This window comes from Triturus cristatus, chromosome 3_2 (assembly GCF_964204655.1).
Source record: "Triturus cristatus chromosome 3_2, aTriCri1.1, whole genome shotgun sequence".
In the NCBI taxonomy this organism is placed as follows: Eukaryota; Metazoa; Chordata; class Amphibia; order Caudata; family Salamandridae; genus Triturus; species Triturus cristatus.
In genome coordinates this window covers 318,185,210-318,198,520 of record NC_140584.1, presented here as the reverse complement: position 1 = coordinate 318,198,520, position 13,311 = coordinate 318,185,210, and the positions used below count along the sequence as shown (strand labels likewise).

The window sequence follows — 13,311 nt, the reverse complement described above, 5'->3', positions numbered from 1 at the left end:
TATAAATAACCCCACAAGCAACCATCATACCTACATTCTCACCTATTGACCTATTCACTCATACTATCATGCATACTTACAACACAAAAAGTAACAATAAAATGCAAAGCATTTATGGGATCCTATATGACTTTGAGTTCAAACATAGACACTAGAGAGTTAAATTTTTCTTCTCAACAGATTCTCTTGTCTGTGTCTCTGGTAGGATTCCCGAGTGTCTGGAAGTGGTCTATGCACGTTTCAGTGAGAAATTATTCATGTTCGAGGCATGTGGGCTGCTGAATTCATATCTGTGCATAGATCGCCGCCTAGTGTTGGGTCCGGATGTTTGCACGTTGTTGTCCTGGAAGAGTCTTCAAAGTATCCTGGGATAGGTGACTCCTCCCCTGGACTACAGTGCGCATGGGCATCCTCTCCATCCTCAGATTGTTTTTTTCCGCCATTGGGTTCGGATGTGTTATCTTGACTCAAGTTAGGAAAACCTGTTTTCAGGCCAAAAGGCCTTTAGCTCGCGTCGGTACTGTTATCGATCGGTATCGATAGTATCTCTGTTAGTTTACTAACTTCTAGAACAAACTTTCGCATCTTACCCGACCGTCGATTCGACATCAGCGATGGAATCGAGAACACCATTCAAGAGGTGTCCGGTATGCAATGCGAAATACCCCCACGTCGACGTCCATCCGGTGTGCAACAAATGCCTCTCACCGGATCACGACGAATCTACATGCATGGCCTGTGCCAGATTTCGATCCAAGAAGACTCTACGGAATCGACGAGCGGCGAGACTCGAGGCGCAGCAAGCGGCACCGGCCCCGGCCGACATCTTCAACGCCGAGACCGAAGATGTCGAAGAAGTGGAGAACCTACCCTCCAGTCCCGTTTCCGAACATGACTCCGGATCGGGGGATGTCGATGAAACACTCTTTCGCAGAGATGAAGACGACACCGAGGTAGGAGACTACGATGAGGCCTTAGGGGCCGAAGAGAGTAGCTCCGGTGACGAGCAAGGCCTACCCGTTCAGACTGAAGAAAGCCCAGTGCAACAGTCTATGGCTCCGGTCGAGGGATCGCCTTCGGGCCTTACCCAAGACTTATCCCGCAGTTCTTCGGCCCCGCCCTCGGGCCCGGCTTCGGACATTCAGCGGCAGCCATTAATGCCAAAAATGGCTGGTTTCCCTTCTCTAAAACCGAAACCGAAAGCAGTATTGGTTCACTTGAAACCGAAACCGAAAGTGGCGCTGGTCGGATCGAGGCCCTCCACACCTTCGACGCCAGCAAAACACATCGGCACCGAGCGCACCAAACGAGACTTCGGTGCCGAACTCGAAGCGGCCGACGTCGGAGTCGACATAAGGAAGAAGGCCGTCGGTACCACCAAACCTGCTCGGCTCCCGGCACCGACGCAATCGACTCCGACCCCAAAGGTCAAACAGCCTGCTGCGTCTCACGCCGCTTCCACGGCGACATCTAAGCCACAATCATCGAAGAAGTCGACGGCCACTCCCGCCCCTCGACTCGATGACCCACCGGCGTCGAAAAAATCCACGACCGCCTCCACTGAACCGGTCGGTGCGAAAGACTCGAGGGCGCTCCAGACTCGACCCATTGCTGCGCAAAGCACCAAAAAGAAAATGGTCCTCCAGGACACGTCGGGCTCCGAGCCAATTAAAGCTCCAGCAGCCTCTTCGACACCAGCCAACATTACTTTTGGCCTGCCACCATCCACGGCCCCGAAAATGTTCCAAATCAGGACACGGGTGACCCATACCACAATCACGCCTGCCGAACACTCTGGGGAGATGTCTCCATCGCATATAATCGACGCCGACACCGGCAGGATGATTATCCACAAACGGAAAATAACTTCGGAGCCGGCTTTGGACTCCTTCAGGATTCCACTAAAAAGAAAGCTGCCTGTGGCTTCAGAACCAGTTCTTTACGAACCTTTCCACTCACCCTACCAGGATCCACAATCCTTCTCTCCCACACACTCCGACACGGATGCGTTGGGGGACTACATGGATGACCAGGTCCCCTACCCCGGAGACATGGACCCTGACGGCCAGCAAGACCCTGATCAAACTTGGGATGACCCTGTGGACCCAGGTGCACCTATGGATGCACAAGACCCGCAACTCTATGGAGCAAAAACATCTCCCACAGAGGACACGGCAGCATTCAACGCTCTGATTGAACGTGCTGCGGCCAATCATGGGGTGCAACTTCACTCGGACACCGTCGAGGACGACTTTCTTATGGACACTTTTGCTTCCTCAGAAAGAAATATAAAAACTCTACCCATGTTGAAGGGTGTCCTCAAACCAGCAAAGGACATCTTCAAGGAACCCACCAGGGCAAGAGTGATAAACCCCAGGATCGACAAAAAATAGAGATCAGCGCCTGGGGACCCTACTTACATCAGAGGCCAATTACCTCTGGATTCCATTGTCGTTGCGAATGCTCGCAAGAGGGCACACTCACAAACAACAGGTGACGCTCCTCCCCCGGACAAGGAGTCCAAGGTGTTAGAGACCTCTGGCAAACGGATTGCCGCCCAGGCAGCCAACATATGGCGTATTGCCAATACTCAAGCACTCCTTGCTCGCTACGATAGAGCGCACTATGACACATTAGAGCAACTAATCCAACATCTCCCTGACCAATTCAGAGAAGGTGCAGAGATCCTCATCAGGGAGGGACAGCTCCTCACAAACGCATCCATCAAGTGCGCGCTGGATGCCGCAGACACAGCTGCCAGGGCCATAAACACTAGCGTCATGCTGCGACGACATGCCTGGTTACGAATCTCCGGATTCAAACCTGAGGTGCAAAACAACATACTCAACCAGCCTGTCAACCCCGACTATTTATTCGGGCCGGAGGTTGACACCACCCTAGAGAAAATAAAGAAGGACACGGACACTGCAAAGTCCATGGGGGCTCTCCAAACTCAGTCCTTTCGGAGCGGCTCCTTTCGTCGCCCCGGAAATAGAGGAGCAGGTAGAGGACAGGGGTCACAGCAAACATACAACAAGAGCAATACACAAACCACCTACGATAAAAACACCCGGGTGGATATCGTGGCTCCAGTACAAAGGGCAGAGGACGCGGCTACGGCAACACCAGGTCCTCCCCCAAGAACAAGCAGTGACGCCCTCTCCCTTCCTCCCGACCACATAACACCTGTCGGGGGAAGGCTACAAAGGTTCCTGTCCACGTGGAACTCCATCACCACGGACAGGTGGGTCAAAGATATTATCAAATACGGTTACTGTCTGGAACTAACCTCCACTCCACCCACAATACCTCCAAAAAACCGTCCTATGTCCTCAGAGCACTTAACGCTCTTACAGCAAGAGGTGCAAAGTATGCTTCTAAAAGGCGCAATAGAGGTCGTACCCGTCCACGAGCAAGGTACGGGGGTGTACTCCCTGTACTTTTTAATACCGAAGAAGGACGGGTCACTCAGACCTATATTAGACCTGAGACCCCTAAACAGATACATTCTTTCCGAGCATTTTCACATGCTCACTCTCCAGCAAGTCCTCCCGCTGCTCAAGCAGGGAGACTTTCTAGCCACACTGGACCTCAAGGATGCGTATTTCCACATACCCATTCACCCATCACACAAAAAATACCTCAGGTTCACTGTTCAAGGACAGCATTACCAATTCAGAGTCCTTCCCTTCGGCGTGACAACGGCACCAAGGGTGTTTACAAAGTGCCTAGCTACTGTGGCGGCACATCTACGGAGGCAGCACATACACGTCTACCCTTACCTGGACGACTGGCTCGTTCAAGCGAAGTCCGCCCAGCAATGTGCCAGCCACATGTCCCGCACCATTCACCTCCTTCACAGTCTAGGGTTCTCACTGAATTACCCAAAATCCCATCTCCAGCCCGCACACGTACAACAGTACCTTGGTGCAACTATAGACACTCTGGCAGCCACAGCTCAGCCAAATTTAGTGAGAATCAGCAGCATGCAAATGCTGATTTCCAAGTTCAAACCACAACACTCCCTGCCCGCGCGAGTGTTCATGCAGTTGATAGGCATGATGGCCTCCTGCATCTTCATAGTCCCACACGCGAGACTACATATGCGCCCGCTTCAGGAGTGCTTAGCACGTCAGTGGAATCAGGCTCAAGGACAGTTGAAAGACCTAGTGTTGGTGAGCGGTCGGGCATACAACTCTCTGCATTGGTGGAATCCACAAAACCTTTGCAAGGGCCGACCGTTCCAAGAGCCTGTCCCACAGATAATACTGACGGCGGACGCGTCTCTCCAGGGATGGGGAGCTCATGTACTCCATTACACAGTGCAGGGACTATGGACACAACAACAAAAGAAGATGCACATCAACCTCCTAGAGCTGATGGCAATCTTCCTCGCTATGAAAGCATTCAAAGTACACTTGTGCAACAAAGTCGTGTTGATCCGGACGGACAACATGACTGCCATGTACTACATACAGAAGCAGGGAGGAACACACTCTCCACAGTTGTCTCATCTGGCTCAGAGCATGTGGAAGTGGGCCATTCAGAGGAACATGTTCCTCATGGCAGAACACCTCCCCGGCAAAGACAACCAGATGGCGGATCTGCTCAGCAGACACAGCCACCAGATGCACGAGTGGGAGTTACACCCATCAGTACTCCAACCGTACTTCCAGCAGTGGGGTCATCCAGAGATAGACCTATTCGCGACAAGCGAAAACGCAAAATGCCAAAGCTTTGCCGCCAGGTTCCCAAATCCACAGTCGCAGGGCAATGCGATATGGATGAACTGGTCCGGCAGATTTGCGTACGCTTTTCCCCCAGCACCACTGATACCGCTGGTGGCACGCAAACTGCGTCAACACTCATTGACGCTCGTCCTGGTTGTTCCAACGTGGGCGCGCCAACCGTGGTACACCACCTTTCTCGAACTTTCCGTGGTGCCGCATCAAAGGCTACGGATCAAACCCGAGCATTTGACGCAGAACCATGGAGAGATTCAGCACCCAGATCCGCAACAGCTGAACCTGGCAATCTGGCTCCTGAAGTCCTAGAGTTTGGCTACCTCAACCTGCCACCTGACTGTATGGACATCATTAAGGAGGCCAGGCGACCCACTACCAGAGGTTGCTATGCAGCCAAATGGAAGAGGTTCGTCATTTATTGCAATAATAATGACATTAACCCGCTAGACGCATCCATCCAAAACATTATTTGTTACCTATTACACCTATACCGATGCAATCTGGCGTACACCTCTATACGTGTCCATTTGACCGCAATATCAGCCTATCTGCAGACCAGGCGGCACCTCTCTCTATTCAGAGTGCCTGCCATCAAAGCATTCTTGGAAGGACTCAAACGAGTCATTCCTCCAAGCCACCCACCGGCTCCGATGTGGAACCTCAATTTGGTCCTCACACGCCTGATGGGTCCACCCTTTGAACCTCTACACTCATGCGAGATTCAATTCCTTACCTGGAAAGTAGCTTTCCTAGTAGCAATCACTTCTTTGAGGAGAGTTAGTGAACTCCAGGCACTAACCGTTCAAGAGCCATTTATACAGGTCCACGCCAACAGGGTCGTACTACGTACCAACCCCAAATTCATGCCAAAGGTGGTATCGCAGTTCCACATGAATCAAACCATTGAACTGCCCGTTTTCTTCCAAAACCCACAAACTGTCGCAGAAAGGGCACTCCACACACTAGATGTCAAAAGAGCCCTCATGTATTATATCGACAGGACCAAACCCTTTAGGAAAACACAACAACTTTTCGTTGCCTTTGCCCCACACCACAAAGGTAACGCTATCTCCAAAGCAGGAATAGCCAGATGGATCGTTAAATGTATCCAAATTTGCTATCAAAAGGCTAAACGGACTTTAACGATTCCCCCACGAGCCCACTCAACACGTAAGTTAGGGGCCTCAATGGCTTTCCTAGGAAACATTCCTTTGCATGACATATGTAGAGCAGCCACCTGGTCCACTACACATACATTTACCAAACACTATTGTGTAGATGTGCAATCAAAACAGCAGGCAGCTGTAGGACAGGCTGTTCTCAAAACTCTTTTTCAGACCGCTGCAGCTGGCACTGGTAGCCGCCGCTAATAAGAGGGCACTGCTATATATTCTATGCACAGATATGAATTCAGCAGCCCACATGCCTCGAACTGAATATGCTACTTACCAGTATGCATCTGTTCTTGGCATGTAGGGCTGCTGACATTCATATCGCCCTCCCTCCTCCCCGGCGCCTGTAGCAGCTGCAGCTCTCAGAATTACTGTAAGCATGGTCATCACTTTCTGTATCTACTCCATCACTGCCACAATGGCGAAAAACAATCTGAGGATGGAGAGGATGCCCATGCGCACTGTAGTCCAGGGGAGGAGTCACCTATCCCAGGATACTTCGAAGACTCTTCCAGGACAACAACGTGCAAACATCCGGACCCAACACTAGGCGGCGATCTATGCACAGATATGAATGTCAGCAGCCCTACATGCCAAGAACAGATGCATACTGGTAAGTAGCATATTCAATCATCTTCATCAGGACCAACTACAGATTCAATTATTTAAATCGGAGAGAGTGGACGAGGGGTTATCTGCATAATTCTGTTTAAACTCGCAGCAGAGAGGTCTGTGGCTAGAATGTATCTACATAGCCATCAGATGAGAGCCAACATGTGAGTGTTCCGTGAATAGCCGACTGGTTCCAAGTTAAATCAGTCCTATCAAGAGATAGTAATATCTCACCCAAGTCAGGTATCGGCAAATTTGTTAGCTCACAACCAAAAAAAAAAAAAAATCATATGTTTCTAAGTTTGAAATATTATAATGTGTGTCTTGGCTCCATCTAAATAGTCAGGACGCCTATATCTAATGTCTCTTCATGATTTACCCAATGGACAAAAGAGGAACAGGTATCTTTGTGAGCCAGAGTGCTCCGAAAAATTGTTTGGTTAGCTGGCTCTCACCGCGACCGAATCCATCCACGTTGTCCCATGACTCTTCTCTGAGAAGAATCACGGGACAACGTGGATGGATTTGTGTCTAAAATGTGCATATTGATTTAACTCCTATGAATTTGTAAACATATTTATGTTTGTATACGATGACTTTATGAGCACAAATAAAGAATATATATAAATATGAAAAAATATATTTCTGATAAATGTTAAAATAATACTTCATGAAGTATAAACATGTGATAAGATTGTGTTTATGGGGAGTGGTCTTATGTCTGAGCTTGTGGCCAATGTTAAAATTAGATAGGTCAGTATAGAGGTATTCTCTTAGTTATTACTGACAATGGTGAAATAAAAAGAAAAGTGAATTTATAAAGTGCACTAAACTTCAAGTTATCAAAGCGTTAAGCCAATCAAGGGATATGCTCCTGCAGTCGGGGGTGGGGGGGGGGGGGGGGGGGGGGAGGGGAGAAAGCTTTACAGGTGTAGAGAATTAAGAAGAAAAGAGCCAAGTTGTAATGTGTCTTTGGAACAATGAAAAAGTTTCCATTTCTGAGACAAGAGCTGGCGGAGTGATCCAAAAGTTTCGCCACCGCGTCATTCCCATCTAGATTTGCAGAATCTTGGAACAATCAACTTCTTGTTAAATGCTGGTCTGAGTGATCTCTGTGGTACGTATCAATGAAAAGATGATCTGATGTGCCATGGCCCTTTATGTTGTAAAGCAAGACAGACCGTATAGGGAGCTTTGAAGATCACTCGCTATCTGACCGGTAGCCAGCGAAGAGCCCAAAGGCCTTCTCTCACTGTGAGATGTTTCAGGGTGTTTGAAATGAAATTGCTGCATCATTTTGAATAACCTGAAGTTTATTCAAAGTAAAATTATTAATGTTAAGATGAAGTGCATTGCAGTACTCGAAGCGTGACATGATCAAAGCGCTGACTACTGATTTGCGAAGTTCAGCAGGAATAAAAGGGTAGATTTATTGACTATTTAAACCCTGTCTGTAAAGAAGTGAAGATCCAAGGCAGTGGAGACTACCCCAAGATGATGTAGTCGTTGAACCATGTGGATGGACAAGAATGATTTGAAAGCGGAGAATAATTCTGGCATCACTGGGATAACTGCTCCACCCTAGTCCACCTGGCTCATATACAGTCTGCTGCTGCAATAATCGCAGTATCAGTGCCCTATCCACTTCTTAATCCATTCTTAGAAGGATCCAGGAGGTCATGGGTGCCAATGAATTTAACCAGTTCCTGGTTATATACTTCCCTAGAATTTCGCCAGAGCAGGCAGCAGAGAGAAAGCTCGAAAACTTTAAGCCAGCATTTGGCTTTTTCAGTAAAGGGATGACAAAGGCTTTTTTCCATGGTTTTAGAAAACATTCATGTTCCCAATATATGATTGAAAATCTTCTGCAGATATTCTGCATCTTGATCGGGGGCAATTTGCTAAATTCTGGGAGAGCAAGGATCTGCTTGAGAGCCAGATTTTGTGCTCATCAGATAGTCCTTGATTTGGAAAGCTGAAATGGAGAATGAGCGGGAAGCATAGTGGGATGAGAGGAAACATACTGAGCCTCAATAAGGTCCTCCAGAACATCTGAGTGATTAAATTCTGAATATATATTTAGAATTTTGTCTGTAAAAAACAAACAAAAAAAAACTGGCTAATTTATCACAGAAAGCTGGTGAAGTATCCGTACGTTGCTGAGCAGGCGGATTGGAGAGCTCCATGACTACTTTAAATAGCTTATTAGAAGAGTGACTGGCTTATCTAATTTTACCGGCATTAAAATTAGATTTGGCTTTAAAGATGGAACTCTTATAGAAGAGTAACAGAGCTTTCTGCCAATCTTTCTCAGCATTAACCTAATTAGTTCCCGATTTGCGCTCCTTTCTCTGGCACTGCTGCCTCATTTCTTTGTTTTTCTGAGAACAGGGGAGCAAATACTTTATTTATGGTAAAGGTCTTGACTTTCATTGGCGCCAAGAAATCTAAGGCTGCCTTGACCCAGCCTGCAAATTCCTCAGCGCTATAGCAATCCAATGCCGCGATATTGAGAATGTTGCTTAATTTGGAAATCGCTGAAAAACAGAAGACATGAGGCGTTTGGCAAAACAAGAACAGTTTGTTTAAATGCACATTATGGCCAGGAGAACAGTCACAGGCACTAGGTTGGAGAACTGTCTCAGTTTACAATGAGCAGGTGTCCTTCTTTTATACAAAACATGATGAGTTATGAGTTTCCAGCGTACCATATATGGTGAGGAATGTTGGTTGTACATTAATTATCTAAAGCTATCCACAAGTTGAACTCAACCTCGCATGGACACAATGTGACCAGTGGATAAGGTGTCCAGCTGTCCGGCATGGGAAGGGCGTAATCACTGCGTGTGCTAGGTCCTGATTGGCTATATGTTCCTAACTCATGTGGCATCTGACTTTTTATGATGTTTTAGGAGCACGTGTACCCCCTTCGGCCATGTGTGCTTTAATGCTGCAACCTCACCTTGACCCTTGTAATGTCGCTGCGCCTATCCGTGGGATTGATCAACTGCCGAAGTGTTTGCCTGCCAGTTACGCACCCTCCCACCTGTGACCTATTAATCAGCAATCCAATGCCTTGATCTTAGGGCCTGCTTGACTACATATTTGCAAGTCAAGGTTATTGTGGAGTTCACAGCAAGTGATTCTGTTAATCAGGATGAGATTTCATTTTCATCGATGAATGCATCCATTTCCATATTAACAAGAGCATTCTACATATCTAACAGCATAATCCTGAGGAAGGAAACCATGGGATTTTTTATGAGCCACTGATAGAAACCCTTAGTGTCCTATCCGGTTCCTGCTCAGTCTTGTGCTTCCGGTTTCTCCATCCTTAGTTTGTCCAACACCCCTACACTCACCATCTCTTAAAATGCAGTTTCAGGCTATACTTCCTTGGTCCTCTCTCTGGATTCTGTGGTCCTAGAACCACACTCACACCATTTCTCTGCCTGGCCTCCTTTCACCATGCTGCACCTCTTTTCCGTATGCCTCTGGTGTTGTGTACTAATGAGTCCTACAGTCTCAGCCTCCTCTCTACTTCCTTCGGTCTCTGACATTTCTCTGGTTGCTTACACTCTTAGGTATCTGGTTTCCACTTCCTCTTAGGGAGACAGACTTAGTAACCCCTTATTTTCTCTATAGCCTCGGGATCTGCAGTCCATGTTTTCATATGTTCATCCTCTTCTCATCCCACCCTTCCTGATGCATTTTGTTGTATTGCAGATCCACTAGTGGATGACATTGAGGTGCTTTTCCAGTGCTTGAAGCAGGGCGGAGTTTCCCTCATCGGGAAGGAGCGGCTTCTCACCAGGGAGCAGTTACGCCAGTCCTTTATCAAACGCAACAAGAACCCACAGATAAACGATAGAGCACATGAGGTGCGAACGCTGAAGAGCACACTCAAGGTAAGCACAAGACATACAGACTGACTATAAAACATCAACCAGCATAGGAGCAGGAAGGCACACTGACACGAGGCACATGAGAAATAACTGGTAAGGCTGCCTGTGTTTACATATATGTAGTCTGTGCATATGGAAGTAGCCATTCAGGATTTTTCGGAGCTGAAAGGAAGCAAAGGTCAAATTGATTATTTACATATGAACTGACTGTATGGTATTTATCACAGACTGACAAGGTGTGTATGCAGACTGGCTGATGAGGGCAATAACAGCAGTTCCATTGTAAGTGTATAGAACTACCAGAGTGGTTTGTGAATCTGTCTCCAGATGCATGGTTTTTGAGAGCACTTAGCAGTGTCAAAGGGGAACCTGCCTAGTCTTTCTTCTGGCCCAGGATGCTCAAATGTCTACCAAACCACCCTGTGTTTTCTCGATTGCAGTGGTAGCTGCTATTGATCATTCATTCCTTACCTTTTGGAGGTGGTGTAAAGACTAGTACCAAACACACAGCATAGAACAGGTTATCACAGCTCTGCAAGTCCGTTCTTGCCAAAGAGATTTCTTTTAGACAAAATAGTTCTTCTTGGGATAAAAGAGCAGTAAAATGAAAACAGCAGTGAAAACTAGAGGCTTCAGTCTCCAAACAATCTCTTCACAAACTTGGAGAATCTAAATTTCATGTCAAGACCGTGGGCTGGCATTATGCATATGTCTTGTATTGCCAGCTCCTTGCAACACTTTAAAACAAAAACAGAACCAAAAACAAAAATTCCAGAGCTAGAATGTCTCTGTAGCCTATATAGCCTTCTTCACAGCTGTTATCATCCTCTTTTATCTGCTGCTCCTTGTCAGAAACGTATTGTGTGCTGTGGTTAAAGACATGAGAGAGTGTATTCATTATGATATTTAATCATTTGAGTCAGGATTTGTATGTGTGGTAGTGTTAGAAATATCTAAGGAATTGCAGTTTGTATAAATATTAATATAGCCTTATAGCCCGCCATAGCGGGCCATACGGGCGGCTCGGGCCTTTAACAAGGGAGCAGGACTTTAATGCTGGTATAGCCCAGCTGTGGAGGGCTATAAGTCTATTGGAACATTCCACCACTAGAGGGCAAAAGGTTCTAACAAATAAAACAAAGGCCTCATGGAGCCCGTGGGGATTGAAATCCCCTTGGCCTCCGTGTTGCCTCTGACCACAGCAACAGCTGTGAAAGACAACATTGGAATGTTGGAGCTCCGTGCTTCTACTGGCCATTAGAAACCTGGAGCACTCCATTGTCCTCAATGGCGCTCCCAACCTTCCAATGTTCTAATAAGGCATATTTGGTAAGAGGCATGTGTAAAAAAACAAATTTATGGGTTTTGATATAGGATTTTATGTTGTAGATGTAACCTGTATTTATTGTAGACCGGTTGTGGTCTAATTTTACCTTGAGGGCTCCCACCGGGCACTGTTTGCTGCGGGTGGTTGCACGAGACATTCGTTTGACTCGCGTACTAGGTTGTGCGCACGAGGCGTCACTAAGAGGGCCTCGCAGGATGCCTTCATACAATCTGAAGACGTAGCATCAGAGAGCATATTTGCTCTACTGGGGTTCTGTACTCGTATTTCTGGCGTCACCGCGCATGTTTACGCGACAGTGTCATGGTAGACACCATTTTAGTTCAGTAAATAGAAGCGACAGTAAATAGAAGCGACAGTGGAAATACCATAAAAAAAAGTGGGGCATTACTTGAAGGGAATCAATAGTTGCTGTTTGGTGATTTAAAACTTTTTTTTTTTTAAATAACAATGAGTGAAAAAGGTAAGAGTTCAGGAGGAGACGGGGCACATCTTTGAGAAAGATGGTTCAACAGAAGGTGATGGCCTCTGTTACGGAGGGTTTTGAGACCGTATTGATAAGAGGAAATCAGTGGATGTGTCGGGGGATTAGTATAGGTCCATGGATGAGGACAAAGGAGTTAAGGAGAGAAGATATGGAAAAAGAAAGGTGAAGAGAAAAAATTTGGAGCTTAGTGGTAGATGCCTGCCATGTGAAAAAGTTGAGCCTAGCGCCACCGTAGAAGTGGGTGTCCGGCGCCGCACACAAGTGTGTCCAGAGAGGCACAAAGGAGAATCTGTTTATTCCTGGAGATGTTTATATCCATGACCGTTGGAACGATGAGTTTGTCCTGGATGACTATGTTGATGATGGCTGGAATAAGATTGAGAAAGAAAGAAAAGTAAGAGGATTTGTAAAGGAGACACAGGGGGAGGATATGATTAGACATACCAGGAGTGCCGATTGGTGGCCGCTTCCTCATGTAGCAGATTTCATTAAGCTGTGGGTGAAAAGGCCGTTAGAGAAGGAAGCTAGGGCAGTCATGAGAGCAAAGTGCTCTTGCCCAGTGGTTAGAGACAAAGCTTGCGCAACTCGTGATTTAGATCCTGGCCTCATCAGTTTTTTGTTTAAGATGGGACGTGACCCCAGAAATTAACTTGAAAGAGCATTGGACAGTGCCAAGATAGGTTACTGGATATTATGGGGCCATTGGCCAGAATCCTGGACATGGCAGAGAAAGCTAGAGTAAAATCGGTATGGGTGGACAATGATTTATTTCGAGATTGGTTTCAAAGGACATTTTATTTGTTCGATAATGCCAATTCGGCTTTGATGGTAGAAAGGTGTAAGCTAACATTAATTAGAATTAGCCCAAAATTGGGGGATTTTACAAAGAGAAAACCTACGGAGGACCCAAAAGGGTATTTATTTAGAGAAGGTTTGGTGAAGGACGTAGGGAAGTATGTGTCCCCCTTCACCAGCCTGGATAAGGTGCAATACTCCCTGAGAAGAGTGTCTGAGGGCCATGTTGTGGATTGGGCTGGAGCAAGGG

General features: G+C 46.9%; 1 protein-coding gene across 1 annotated transcript in view; it reads left to right on the top strand.

The window, feature by feature from the left end:
• CNKSR1 (connector enhancer of kinase suppressor of Ras 1) overlaps positions 1–13,311 on the top strand; it is a 455,956-nt gene that overhangs the window by 425,148 nt on the left and 17,497 nt on the right. The window contains exon 20 of the mRNA XM_085647776.1: positions 10,256–10,437. Within this exon, the coding sequence (XP_085503902.1) occupies positions 10,256–10,437 (182 nt within the window). The remainder of the gene's footprint in view (positions 1–10,255; positions 10,438–13,311) is intronic.